Source organism: Sinohyriopsis cumingii, chromosome 16, assembly GCF_028554795.1.
Source record: "Sinohyriopsis cumingii isolate HCF-2022 chromosome 16, ASM2855479v2, whole genome shotgun sequence".
Taxonomy (NCBI): Eukaryota; Metazoa; Mollusca; class Bivalvia; order Unionida; family Unionidae; genus Sinohyriopsis; species Sinohyriopsis cumingii.
In genome coordinates, this window is record NC_142976.1 from 39878096 (window position 1) to 39893954 (window position 15859).

The 15859-nt window shown below is 35.7% G+C and overlaps 1 protein-coding gene across 2 annotated transcripts in view; it reads right to left on the reverse strand.

Moving 5' to 3' along the window:
- Positions 1-6: 6 nt before the first annotated feature.
- Positions 7-15859, reverse strand: part of LOC149780262 (type II phosphatidylinositol 4,5-bisphosphate 4-phosphatase-like) — an 80703-nt gene continuing 64850 nt past the window's right edge. For both annotated transcript variants that reach the window (XM_089937073.1, XM_089937072.1), the window contains exons 5-8: positions 14970-15019; positions 13496-13586; positions 6990-7044; positions 7-1081 (exon numbers count right to left, since the gene is read on the reverse strand). In XM_089937073.1, coding sequence (XP_089793199.1) covers positions 984-1081; positions 6990-7044; positions 13496-13586; positions 14970-15019 — 294 coding nt within the window. In that variant the 3' untranslated portion in view covers positions 7-983. The remainder of the gene's footprint in view (positions 1082-6989; positions 7045-13495; positions 13587-14969; positions 15020-15859) is intronic.

Below are 15859 nucleotides of genomic sequence, written 5' to 3' on the forward strand. Positions count from 1 at the left end.
AACAAACTTATTTAAATAGATATTTTCTATTTGAATATTAATTAATCATTTCAGCTCTAACCAACTGTACTTACAACATTGGTGGTTGACAGTGCTGGTGGTTGTTACACGTGGTAACAGTAGACAGTTTAGTTATCACACAGAAACCATTTTCTATCTTTCAATCACAGTGACCATGACTTTCAAGTTTTTAACCTTGAGAGCAACATGGTTCTTCTGTATCTCATGTGTAAGCCATCCACTAAGTTTGGTATTTGTAACTGCTGGACAACTGAAGTTATTAGGCTGAAGAAACCATTGTTTAAAAAAACAGCCAGCCAGATGGATGGACACCATCATAACATAATAGGATCCGCCTTATAGCAGGCACACAAAAATTAAGTAAACATTGAACTTTAAACTTAATAACAAATATACAATTAAATGCAAACAAAATTAACAAAGAAACATGAACAGTAAAGTTAAAATCAAATTATCATTTTTCACTACAGTAGCTTATTCTAATGCTTTCAACTGTTTTAGTCTATCTTTAACAATTTCCACATTTTGTTTAGGAAATATGCTTTCATAATTCTGAAATACATCAAAAATTACTTGAAAGCATCAATATAACCTTTGTACACAAGAAACTGACACCTTATACCTGATTCTAACAACATAATTATCAACATTTAAGTTGCATTACCAAAAACAATAAGTAACAACATATTTGTATCAAATTTTCACACTAGAATAAAATGCTGACATTCTGATGCAAACTGATTACCTATACTTTGAAAAAGAATTTAATACAATTAATACACTCATATATGAACATAAAAATGCATCTCATGCAGCAACAATGATTTAATTCAACAATTAAAAATATTCCTAAAGCATTGGAATGTAGAAGGTTGTACATAACAAAACTCAATCAGATATGACAAACTGTACAAAATAATCATAGCATTACACGAAACATGCATTCATCTTGCAGTGTCTTCTTAAGCAGCTCCTGAGGCGGGTCCAATTATGGTACTTGTTTTGACTGTGCAGAAATAAAAGGAGCGCACAAGAAACACAACACCAACAACGAAGGCACCTGCAATTAAAAACATAATAATACTGACATATTATATGCTGAGCTAAAAAACAAACAGTCGATATTCCTCCACAATTATGGCATGTCTAGATTTTGATAAAACTGATTTTGATTTCTTAAATGGGACTTTTTATGCGCTGGATATAAGAACAAAAAATTTAATTTACAGAAATTGCTCATATTGTGATATATCAGGCAGTACAATACACTGTACCATTATTTTTTCAGCATTACAATACTGATTACTCATACTATGATATATCAAGCATTACAATACTGATTACTCATATTATGATATATCAAGCATTACAATACACAAAGTTACAGTACCATGATACATCAAGCATTAAAATACAGATTGTTACAGTACCAAGATATATCAAGCATTACAATACCGATTGTTACAGTACCATGATCTATGATTGCTGTTGTAGGGTTTAACGCCATTTTGCAGCACATGATAGGCTATACATGGCGGCCAACATTAATGGTGGAGGAAGAACCCGTGAAAAACCAGGAAAGAACCACCGACCCATGAGAAGCTACTGGCAAGCTTTCTCTCGTACCCACATTGGTTGAATCTGAGACTCGAACCCACGCAGACAGAGGTAAGATGGCAGTGATCCATAATGGAGAGAGCTTTAGACCACTCAGCCACTTGGGGCCCCACCATATCTATGAAGCATTGCAATACCAACTGTTACAGTACCATCATATATCAAGCATTACAATACTGATTGTTACAGTACCATGACATATCAAGCATTACAATAAAGACTGTTCATACCATGATATATCAAGCAATACAATACCGATTGTTCATACCATGATATATCAAGCAATACAATACCGACTCTTACAGTACCATGATATATCAAGCATTATAATACCGACTGTTCATACCATGACATATCAAGTATTATAATACAGACTGCTCATACCATGACATATCAAGCATTACAATAAAGATTGTTACAGTACCATGATATATCAAGTATTACAATACCAATTGTTCATACCATGACATATCAAGTATTATAATACAGACTGCTCATACCATGACATATCAAGCATTTCAACACTGATTGTTCATACCATGATATATCAGGTATTATAATACAGACTGCTCATACCATAGTGTGCAACCTTAGTTTGCATGGATTACACAGAATATCTGTGTAAACATGTGCATCCTCGCTTGCATTGCTAAATTTCATATTCCTCAGAATCGATAATACAGTTCCCTCCTTGATACATCACCATTTGCTATTAATTTACTGTCTCAAACTGTATTTCTTTTCGCTTTAATATTGCCAGAACAAATGTCCTTGGTATGCGGTTCCATACGCAAGTCCTTGATATCCACCAAATACAAGAAAGTGTGTATGTGTGTGTGTGTAATCACTGACCTTTCTTTATAAAGGCACAAGGATATGTCACTGTAATTGAAGTTATTGAATGTCTGATCTCTTACACCATTCCAAAGGCCCCTGGGCAAGGGGTCAAAAATATACCCCACATGCATCTCTTACACCATTCCAAAGGCCCCTGGGCAAGGGGTCAAAAATATACCCCACATACATTAAGCATGAGCAAATTTTTTACAAGTTTAATCTCAACTAGAAAGTTAGGGGGAAGATAAGTATAAAGTGTCTCAAAATAACCTGAATACAAAGATGTGTCAATAAACAAAATACATATGGTAGGTTAGTATGTGAATAACTTGATTTTTGCATAAGAGTACTTTCCTTACTTGCAATTTATAGCAAACATATATGACCAATTTCCCTGAAAACAGACAGGTTTCTTGAAATATGAGCTTTGCCTCACAGAGTCATTATATTGATAAGCTTAATATTTAGTGGACCAGTCTATACTTTTAAAGAAAATGGTGTTACATGTTAAGCAAAATGCTTTACGGTGTGAGTTGTGGATGTAATATGATGGAAAATGTAAGAGCAGATGAATCTTTTCAAATTTCAAAACATGTCAGATCAGAAAAAAGAACAAATCAACACTGCTTTATAAACTTTGAAAAAGAATATGAGAGTAATGTAATCCAGCACTTTCAGCACATAATCATGCTCTTTGCAGAATTCCAGTTCACAATCTTCAGTGAAAGTTACACATAGACTAGTTAAAATGAGTGAGCAACATAATTTTTCAGTACATTTTGTGTTTGTATTCTGTTCTAATCCACACAGACTTTGCCTTTTGTGACAAGAAATTTGGTTAACTAAAGAACCAGGTTAGTTGCAAAACTAAATGTATCTTTTCCATTTGTGCTGTAATTCTGGCGTGTAATATATAGAGATGATATTAGGTAGTGACATATATCGGATACTGGTAGAAGTTTTCTAAAATTCTAACAGCTTTATTGCCTGCCTGAAAAACAAAAATTCAGAACCTACTTGCCCTCACAAATTCTCTACTTGCCCCCATCAATTCACTACTTGCCCATACCAATTCTCTACTCGCCTAAAGCTATTTGGTGTCAAAATAATAAAAAAAGATAAAAGGTACCAATACGTCTCATACATGACTAAATTAATAATATATGTGATTGCATTTATTTAAATGCAAAAAGAACAAGAAATAACAAGATGACCATGGTATGTAATAATGAATTAGGGCTGTTACATTTAAATATACCTGGTATGTCAGTGCTTAAAGAAAATATTTTTTAGACACAGGCCCAGGGCTGGTGACTTAGAAAAACTCACAAGTCCTGACTGAAATTCCACAAGCCCAGACTCAAATTTCCACACACCCAAAATTTCCCCTTTTTAAATAATGTTACACAAGGTTCCAGTGGATACAATTAGAATATAAATTCAACAGGGTTCAAAGGGGTTTGAAGGTAATCCAAGTGTCATTAGTGTACTCCACTCACTACGGACTGGATGGTCCTGGTGTTCAAACTTCTCATCTGGATTCTCTGAGTGAATCCTGGTCAGAACGGAGTTGACATATGTCGATCTGCTGTATGCAGTATGTGCAAGTATATGCAAAGAATTTTGTTCTACAAGCCCAGGCTATCGGATTTTTGGAGCACTGTATGTAAGAATGAATTTGAGCTGTTACATTTAAACATACATGGTAGCCAGAAAAGGCAGTCTTTACATCCCTGTCCCTACATAGGCATGTGTATATAACCATGTCCATCCATTCATCCATCTGTCCTTCCATCTGGCAAACAATAGTTTGTGCAGCTACCCCCCAGGTTTTGCTAGATTTCCATGAAACTTGGTAAGTATTAGTAATAACGTTATCATGTACATACTGATTAATCAATTTGCTCCTGCAAAATTTGTGTCAGTTGTTGCCTTTTTCATCTTGTAACTTAATTCATTTTTTTTAGAGTTATTGGCTGTTTGGGTCTTGAAACTTAATGCAATTTTGCTTAGAGTTATTGCCTTTTGGTGTTGTAACCTAATGCAGTGTGTGTGTGTGTGTGATTTGAATTTCTTAATGTAGCTTTCACAATTTTTCAGTCATATCGCTATGATGTCTGCAGTGTGGCAGTTTATAGTGATGTCTTCTAGCACTGGGGCACCATGCCACAGACATGTAGCATAATGTCCCACCCAGTCACATTATCTTGACACTGTGCCAAAAAGTCCTAACACCAACCTCTTAATGCCAAGTGCCAAGCAAGGTAGTTGTTAGCACATATTTATAAGTCTTTATGACTCAGCTGGGGTTTGAACCATGACTTCCCACATCAGAGCCAGACGCTCTAAGCACTAGGCCACCAAAGCAGCTTAATACAGTGAATGACACAATCTCATTAGTGCAGCTACTCCTACGCTTTTTAATAGATTGTCAGGAAACTTGGTATATGTTTTGGTTGTCACCCAAAGATGCACTTATATTTTACTGGATATGACTTTTATTCACAAGAAATAGGGGGGAGGGAGGGAGGGAGAGAGAGAGAGAGAGAGACAGAGAGAGAGAGAAAATATATAATGGTGTGGACAGGCATAAGATGTGTATTTCCTTTTGACTCAACTGTTACACAAATTATGACAGGAATCACTTCATTTAACTCATCAGCATCTCAAATGGCCATATTTTACTCCCACAATTTTTATTTTATTTTAAATGTTTATTGTGCCATCACAAGGTTTTCTTTGCAGACTTTAATACTGTTTTTCAAAAACCTTTTAACAAGAGTTACCATGCAATTCATCACCCCACCACCAGCGGAGATATCCTACAGAAAGTACCCTATCAAAATACACATCTGTGCAACTTGCTTGATATGTGTACGAAATTTCATTGGAATACATCTGAACAGTTTGTTAATTATGCTTACAAACAGACATGGATGTACCAATAGCTATATCCAACCATATTACTTACTGGAATGAGATAATTGTACAGATGGACAGACATGTATAAACTACTAGTTACTGGCCACATAGACAAATGAGCACACACAAAAAATGTGACCTCTTTCTGGTGCAAGAAACATCAGTAAATGAACTGGACAAGGCAAATGTTCCACCTAGAAATATGTCTCACTTCTGGAGAGTGATATTATATATGTTTTATGTCAGGTGGTAACTTCCTTAGAAAACCATAGTGTCGATTGTGTTGCCACCTAAACAAAGGTCCCCCAAAGGGATTGATATTCTACTTGTCATAAAGAATTTACAGGAATCCATGATATGATTATTTCTTCGTGCTAGCTAAGGAGTGCTGAAACCATATCTAATATTCTTGAGTTATAGCTTAGATTTACATGATGGCTGTTGCCACTGACATATTTGATCAACATCATTTTCATTTAGGTTTGGTTTTGTGGGGTCTAATGACATTTTTCAGCACATAACAGGCTATATATTTTGGCCAGTATGTTTGGCGGAGAAAGCTCATTCAGCTACTGGCAAGCTTCCTCCCATACCCATGTTGGTCAGATCATGACTAGAGAGGCTAGATGTGAGTGATCTGTAAAGATGAGTTTAGCCACATAATCCCCTATTTTGTTTTGGATGAACTAGTAACTGCAAAGATCTTGGTAAAGACCCCATGTTGATATTACCGTCCATCCTGAAGGAGGAGCTATAGTAAGATATTAGAAGTCAGATTGGCACTATTTCATCCAAAGCCAAATAGAAATATGAAGTCTTTCTGCGAAAACCCCTTGCTGATATGACCATCCATTCAGATGGAGTAATGATAGAGAGTTTCAAGATGAGACCATTGTGGCAGCCATATTAAAAGTCCAAGTGGTACCCTTTTCATTTAGGATCAAGTAAACATTAGGATAAATGTGCATGATGAGTTTCATTGCAATCCTCCAAGTAGTTTAGGAGGAGTTATAATAACAAACTTGTGCTAATGGAAAGATGGACAACAAATAATATTCCATCGCATAAGCTCTTTTTTGTCTATGACCAGAAGATGTATATGTGTATGCTGCTACCAAGGCAATTAAGAAATTTATCAATTATGAGCAGCTTATGCTTGTAAGTATATCAGGTATCTGCCCAACCTATACTCATTTGTGCCATGTTCAGTAATGTAGCACAGAACTCCAAATGGAAACAGTAGAAACCAAGTTCTACCATGCTTTAATGTAACAACAGATATGGGTTTTACTGTTCATTCTATATTATGATTTCTGGTGAACAGCATATAACTTGGCTAGTCCTATACATGTTTGGGGGCTGATCTATCAGGCTAAGGCCTCTGTGTGTGTGTGTGTGTGTCTGTGTGTGTGTCCATGTGAGAGTGTGTGTGTGTGTGTGTGTGTGTCCATGTGTGCATTTCTGTTATACCCATGTGTGTGTGTGTGTGTGTGTGTGTGTGTGTGGTGTGTCTTTGTGTCCATGTGTGTGAATGTGTGTGTCTGTGTGTCCATGTGTGTGTTTCTGTTATACCCAGCAGATATGGTACTAACCTATCCATACTGTGTAAATTCCCCCAGACTCTTTGGCTGCTTCTAATGTACCAACCTGTAATGATAACAAATATTCACAGATTTAGGAATAAAGTTCACATAAATGTATGCTTTTCTCCATAATCACATAGTTACTTCAAATAGAATGTGTGAAATTTGCCCCGTGTTTACTAACAAATAATGGTGAGCTACTAGGTCAATCCAGTTTTAATTTGAAAATGTGTTGCACAAATCTAAACAACTATATGGATAATGTGCAAGAGGTCCATGTGGGCCTGATATTGCTCAACTGTGTAGTTGACATGTTAGCATGTAAATTAAAATTCACAAACATACTGAAACTGTAGTAGCGAATGAAAAACGTGGGGCACATAGTTGCCCCACTGCTTATTAATGCTGGTGTCATTGAATTGGCCTTTGCTGTTGTTGTTTTTTAACCAACAATACATTTAAATCTTTTACTTTCCGGCCATACCATAATATGATAATATGTGCCAGGCCATATCATGCGATGCTGCAATGGAGCAGCCGTACCATGAGATGCTGAAATCGACCAGTACACAGTCATATCTTTCTGATATAGACTGGTACACCTATAAAATCTGGTCTGACAGAACAAGTATTGTGAAGTAGTTTATACCATATGATTCGCTTGCTGCCAGTACACCAGTTTTACATTTGTGATATACAATAAAGTCTTGCTAATGCTATTGTTTGAGGTCTTACGCTGATATGGAATGCATTCAAAATGCAAAGTATAAACAAGGCTACCTACAGAAAAAGTCCAACAATTTAAATTTTATCAAATAGTAAATCTGGATTATCAAACCAATTAAACCAGAGAGCAATCAATGATTACATAGCTCACCTCTACAAAGTGTTTACCTGTCTCCAGATGCCAGAAAATTCACAAATGAAGCGATCTAGAAAACAAAATGTTGGCCATTCTAACTTAAGATTTCTTGTTATTGTTGTCTTTCATTTCACTAATTTTGGAGAACTCCACTTTTAATAGGCACTATACAGTCAGTATTGTGCCGACATGCTGCTAAGCTATGCATACATACATACATACATACATACATACATACATGCATACATACATACTTTACTTGGGTGTAAAAGACAAAATAATCACAAGGAATATTCTTTTCTTTCTCATGATATCAAAGTAAAGCTACTATAATAATGAGTTCAGGAAAACCAGAGATTACATTTTTCCCCAAAACATGACTGCCCTTAAAATCCGTTTCAGAAGCTATTATCACTTAACATTGCAAGAAACCAAACTGCATTGTCTGTAATTCACAGGCTGTGAGTAACATTGGAGTAACAGACTGTATTACAAGCATTGTTCATTCATCAGCAATTAGGTTGATTTGCCACTACAACCGTGGCTTCACATGAAAAGGATGTATATGAAGTCAATCCTCTAACTTCTATCCCAATATAAACACACATTTAATCTATTGTGAGTAACCTAACACAAGATTTAATGTATAGTTATTACTATGAAAAGTTTACCACTGAGTAAACATAACTGCTTCAAACTGCACTGGTTATAACGGCTGTCTGTGTACACTGGGATGTATACTGAATGGAAATATCTACAGCTACATACAAAATACTTGCTGTCTGTGTACACTGGGATGTATATTGAATGGAAATATCTATAGCTACATACAAATACTTGCTGTCTGTGTACACTGGGATGTATATAGAATGGAAATATCTACAGCTCCATACAAAATACTTGCTGTCTGTGTACACTAGGATGTATATAGAATGGAAATATCTACAGCTACATACAAATACTTGCTGTCTGTGTACACTGGGATGTATGTTGAATGGAAATATCTACAGCTCCATACAAAATACTTGCCGTCTGTGTACACTGGAATGTATATTGAATGGAAATATCTACAGCTACATATAAATACTTGCTGTCTGTGTACATTGGGATGTATATTGAATGGAAATATCTACAGCTACATACAAATACTTGCTGTCTGTGTACATTAGGACGTATATTGAATGGAAATATCTACAGCTACATACAAATACTTGCTGTCTGTGTACACTGGGATGTATGTTGAATGGAAATATCTACAGCTCCATACAAAATACTTGCCATCTGTGTACACTGGAATGTATACTGAATGGAAATATCTACAGCTACATATAAATACTTGCTGTCTGTGTACATTGGGATGTATACTGAATGGAAATATCTACAGCTACATACAAATACTTGCTGTCTGTGTACATTGGGATGTATATTGAATGGAAATATCTACAGCTACATACAAATACTTGCTGTCTGTGTACATTGGGACGTATACTGAATGGAAATATCTACAGCTACATACAAATACTTGCTGTCTGTGTACATTGGGACGTATACTGAATGGAAATACCTACAGCTACATACAAATACTTGCTGTCTGTGTACACTGGGATGTATACTAAATGGAAATATCTACAGCTCCATACAAAATACTTGCTGTCTGTGTACACTGGGACGTATACTGAATGGAAATATCTACAGCTACATACAAATACTTGCTGTCTGTGTACACTGGGACGTATACTGAATGGAAATATCTACAGCTACATACAAATACTTGCTGTCTGTGTACACTGGGACGTATACTGAATGGAAATATCTACAGCTACATATAAATACTTGCTGTCTGTGTACACTGGGACGTATACTGAATGGAAATATCTACAGCTACATACAAATACTTGCTGTCTGTGTACACTGGGACGTATACTGAATGGAAATATCTACAGCTACATATAAATACTTGCTGTCTGTGTACACTGGGACGTATACTGAATGGAAATATCTACAGCTACATACAAATACTTGCTGTCTGTGTACACTGGGACGTATACTGAATGGAAATATCTACAGCTACATACAAATACTTGCTGTCTGTGTACACTGGGACATATACTGAATGGAAATATCTACAGCTAAATATAAATACTTGCGGTCTGTGTACACTGGGACGTATACTGAATGGAAATATCTACAGCTACATACAAATACTTGCTGTCTGTGTACACTGGGATGTATATAGAATGGAAATATCTACAGCTACAAATAAATACTTGCTGTCTGTGTACACTGGGACGTATACTGAATGGAAATATCTACAGCTACATGCAAATACTTGCTGTCTGTGTACACTGGGACGTATACTGAATGGAAATATCTACAGCTACATACAAATACTTGCTGTCTGTGTACACTGGGATGTATATTGAATGGAAATATCTACAGCTACAAATAAATACTTGCTGTCTGTGTACACTGGGACGTATACTGAATGGAAATATCTACAGCTACAAATACTTAACCTACAGTACACAGTGTGGATTATGGATTGCCTACTTAATCAGCAGACATGGACAGAGCGGCAAGGGATTAAGTGCCAACTACAAGTAGTTGATGTCTACTGCATGTACTGGTTAATAATTTGTCATAGTCTCCCTTTATTTCAATACTGGTAATAGATCACAATGAATGCAATACTATTTATAAAACTACATGCATGATCAAGAACACTGGAACATTGTGACATGTATTTCATAGTTTTTTCCCCCAAGTTTATTCTACAAGAATAACATGGCATTATACATAAAAATAAAAATGATAATATGAGCTATGCTTTGAAAAGGTTCTTGTGCACCTTCAGCCTTAAAAGTTTTAAAATAACAATGATAATAATAGAGTATGATAATTTTGTTAACGCGCTCAATTTTGTATTGACTTTATCAAATGGTAATTCATGTCTTGAACAAAGTGATTTCAAAGTTATTTTCTGTCACTGTTTTTTGTGTGAATCTACATACATCACCATACAGACTTGGTGAAAAACAAAGTTGGACTGAGAAACACATCTGACGATGAGGTCTCACATTATCATCTGAAACTAGTCTTGATTGTTATATGAAAAATTAAATATTATCTTTCTGACCAAATAAAGACTGGCCATTTAACCTAGATTTCTGATGATGATGCTCATTCAAATCTAAATTTATTAATATCTGAATTTCTAAAAATTACAAGTGTATTTTTTTCAAGTTAAATCCTATCATACACTCACCCCACATTAGAATATACAGTAGAAGTGAAATACTTAAATCATTAATTCAAGCGTGTCGTAGGAATTGCTATGACAACATAAAGCTCTTCTGTTTAATGAAGCCACTTCGGCTGGGATAACATCCTGTAATGCATGGACCCAAAAGACTTAAATGAACATTAGATAACAATAGCCAGCTAGAAGGTGTGAGCTTAAATTTTATTTTATAGGGATAATGCTTCAAAAGAAACATTAACTCCTAACTGAAAAAGCTTTCTTTGTTTGGGAAAAAAATGAATCTTGGCTTGTAATATCAACTGAGAAACACAATGAGGTCAAATTGTGACATTTTCAGACAACAAAATATGAAAGCCATATATTAACAGCAATCAATGCAATCTGAGCTACATTTTATAGCCCTTGCAAACACATGGCTCAGCAAGATTTGGTGATATACAGGGCATTATTGATATGTGAAATGCACATAATCATCTAGTTTGATGATTCTAGAATGAACAAATCTTAAGGGGAAAAAATTGCAACATTTAACCAGTCAGCAAAATATGAAATATAGGTCACTGTGACCAACTTTTGTGATAAAGGCCTATTACTCATCAAAATACCTTTTCTCCCCAAGCTTCATAATTCCAGATATAACAGATGTATACAGAATGAAAAAGACCTGAGCTAAGTGCAAAAACATAGAATGTACAAAGGGTATTTAAAATGCTCTAAATATTAGTGTACTGTGTCACAAAGTTATTTTGATCTGTGAACAGTATGTCAGAGTATGCCCTCAAAGTACTCCCCATACACCTCAACACACTATGCCCTCAAACTACTCCCCATACATATCAACACACTATGTCAGAGTATGCCCTCAAAGTACTCCCCATGCACATCAACACACTATGTCAGAGTATGCCCTCAAAGTACTCCCCATACACCTCAACACACTATGCCCTCAAACTACTCTACATACACATCAACACACTATGTCAGAGTATGTCCTCAAAGTACTCCCCATACACATCAACACACTATGTCTGAGTATGCCCTCAAAGTACTCCCCATACACATCAACACACTATGCTCCCAAACTACTCTCCATACACATCAACACACTATGTCAGAGTATGTCCTCAAAGTACTCCCCATACACATCAACACACTATGTCTGAGTATGCCCTCAAAGTACTCCCCATACACATCAACACACTATGTCAGAGTATGTCCTCAAAGTACTCCCCATACACATCAACAGTCAGATTTGCCCTCAAAGTACTCTTCATACACATCAACACACTATCTGTCAGAGTATGTCATCAAAGTACTCCCCATACACATCAACACACAATGTCTGAATATGCCCTCAAAGTACTCCCCATACACATCAACACACTGTCAGAGTATGCCCTCAAAGTACTCCCCATACACATCAACACACTATCTGTCAGAGTATGCCCTCAAAGATCTCCCCATGCAAATCAACACACTATGTCAGAGTATGCCCTCAAAGTACTCCTCATACACATCAACACACTATGTCAGAGTATGCCCTCAAAGTACTCCCCATACACCTCAACACACTATGCCCTCAAAGTACTCCCCATACACATCAACACACTATGTCTGAGTATGCCCTCAAAGTACTCCCCATACACATCAACACACTATGACTGTCAGAGTGTTCCCTCAAAGTACTCCTCATACACATCAACACACTATCTATGTCAGAGTATGCCCTCAAAGTACTCCCCATACACCTCAACACACTATCTCAGTCTGATTATCCAACTACTGACTGACATTTTGTGTCCATGTTTTGGTATGATGTTTATACATTGGAAAACCGCACTTCCAACTGTAAGGTGGCATTCACATAGATGAAGATGGCCATCATGTGCAGATCACATTAAAGAACATTATTTTGTCTAATGATACCAATTAATTAACAGGTACAGACATATATAACACATTGTCTTGCACTGTTGAGCACTTTTTTTTAGCAAACACATGTGACATCTCGAATTGTTGCCAAAAAATGGGAATTATGATATGCACAAAAAGACTGTCAACAGACTTATGCTTGTTCTAGTACTGTCACTAGTACAGATGTTGCAGAAAGTCTCTTAGTTCCGACTAATCAAATACGGTGGTGCCTGGGGATATAAACCTCAATATTACATCATACTGTGAAATGCATTTTTTTTTCCCTCATGGGTTTGTAATTTTGCAAGAAACTGACAATTTTTGCTGGCAGCTACATTTGTGAATATGTATTGATGGGGAAGGGAATTCTATTGTTTTCACATATCAACAATGGTTCATTATGTCTTTCAACAGTAAAATCCACTAATACTCATACATGGGGAAAACACGATTCAGAGTAGAGTATATAACACATACCGTTACACCGATACCTGCTCCCAGAAAGATTAAGCCGAAGATTAGATAGATTACAGCTCTCCGCCTGGCAAATTCAGGACCCACCGAGGATCTGTGGCATTGAAAAATATTCCATTAACTATATAATTTTTATTACAAATCAGGAAGCATAAAATTGTTGGAAATTTAACAACCTACAAAGCTGTTGCTTCAATTTTCTTAGTAAAATGATGCTGATATACATGCAGGAAATACCACTCATCATCTTGTGTGATAATTCCAGAATTGAGATGAGATAGTAGCTAGCATCTTGAAAAAAGACATACTAAAAAGTGAGCAGATGAACCTGTGGACATGCTGCTGTTGTTTTATTGAAAGAAATATGTTTCATATATAATTTTACCTTACAATCCATTACAGAAGGATGCAATTCATGTTATTTTCAGTTTCAATTTTTTGTGTGGATTTGTTTATAGAGATAAACCATTTCCATAATAATTCAAATTCTGGCAAAATGATACTTCATTAGATTTTACCAATATGCTGTCATGACAAAACTCTATAAAATCATGCTAAATTTTGTCACTTATAACAGTCTGATCCATCATACCAGATGTACCAAAAGAATGACTTAATGTGAAGTCTAATTTTGGAAGTAAATATTTTAAGTAATTCAAAATTTATCCCATTTGACCAAAAAACAAGTTTATATAACATATTTTGGTTCGTTTCTTAACTGGAAAATATGCATTAAATTAACAGTAAAAGAATATATTTCATCACCTTGCTGGTCACGTCTGGCGAAAACCTTATCCAGGGTTCATTCTATGCTGAGCCCTTGTGTCCGTTACCCTTATTTTTCATATTTAACAAATGAAGGTTCCCTCCATGGTGCCAACAGAAAAAAATAAAGGTATCAGCAACCCCAGGCGGCTTTTTTGTTGGGCGGGGGGGGGGGGGGGGGGGGGGTCATGATCCTACTAAGTTTTGTTTTGATGTGGATAATTGGGCCTCCTTACTCCATTTATGGAATGAACACTGCTTATCCACTGACCTTTAATCCAATGAAATAATTCTGGCATGCAATTTAAATTAAACAAGAGATGTTACAACAATCCCATGATAAGCCCACCCTCTGCAGTCACAAACTTTGGGCAAATTGTTATACAAAAAAGTTTGTCCCAATTATTATCAAATCCCAACTACAAAATTACTAGTCTTGCACCCTGAACTATTACTGTTATATCAACCACATAATAATAATAATAATAATAATGTGACTTCACTATTATTTGTGGCATACCAACTTTCACAGATTCAATGGTTGCTTCAAACCACAGATTTTAAGTCCAAAGGAAAGATATTCCATGTAAGAAAATAGAAGCCAAATGCAGATACCCAAATCTAAGTATCCATGAAAACTTCTTTTTTCACAAACCACAAATATTGGAATCTATGAAAATAAATGGATTTACAATAATAAATCTTCACTCACACTTGATGACAGTGTGGACATCTTGCCAAGTTCCGTTGGTTAACATTAAACTGAAATAAAAAATTGAAGACATAACTACATTGCACTACATGTCCAAAGATAGACAAAATTACCTAAAGGTTAATTACATCAGCACAGTTATGGAAAAAGGGGTAAAAAACCACTGATAATTGTTGTATCAATGTCTCCATTACTTTTTTATCAGTGGATTTAAGGTATCAATGAAAATAATGAATGAAATTATCAATTACACATATTCACTTCACTGCTGTAACAGTTACATTGTTAACACAATCACTTTGCTATCAACCTTTAGCAGTTATTATTGGCAAATATAAATATAATAACTGCAGATCTTGAGTTATTATCAAGAAAATAAGGCAGTGTTTCCCTTTACCCTCATTTGCACTTTAGAGAGCTCCATACTTTTAATCTGACCCAGTTTTGATACCTAAGTTTGATTTTTAATCAGCCTGACCCCCAGTTCTGACAACAAGGGGAAGTTTGACTCTCAATCTTGTACCCCTAGGGGATACACTGATAAGGTGATAAATTTGGACAGGATTAATCTTCAGAATCAAACATTGATTTTTTAACTTTACTTTTCTTACCATTCTTAACTTAGTCTGGTTGTCCCAGCCATATTGTTTCAGTCCATTCATTAGCCACAGTGCTTGTAGGAACTACTTTTTAAAAAGTTACAAGTTATCCATATGAACTACTTTCTAAGATGATATGTTATCCTAATAAAGAAAATTACTTGTCGTTGTTGTTTTCATATGTCCATTGAATAAATGTGATAATATCACAATACTATCAAATGTGTTTTGTTGCTATTTTCACACCTGTAGAACTTGTGTACCTTGGATTGAAAGGACACACCAGTGCCT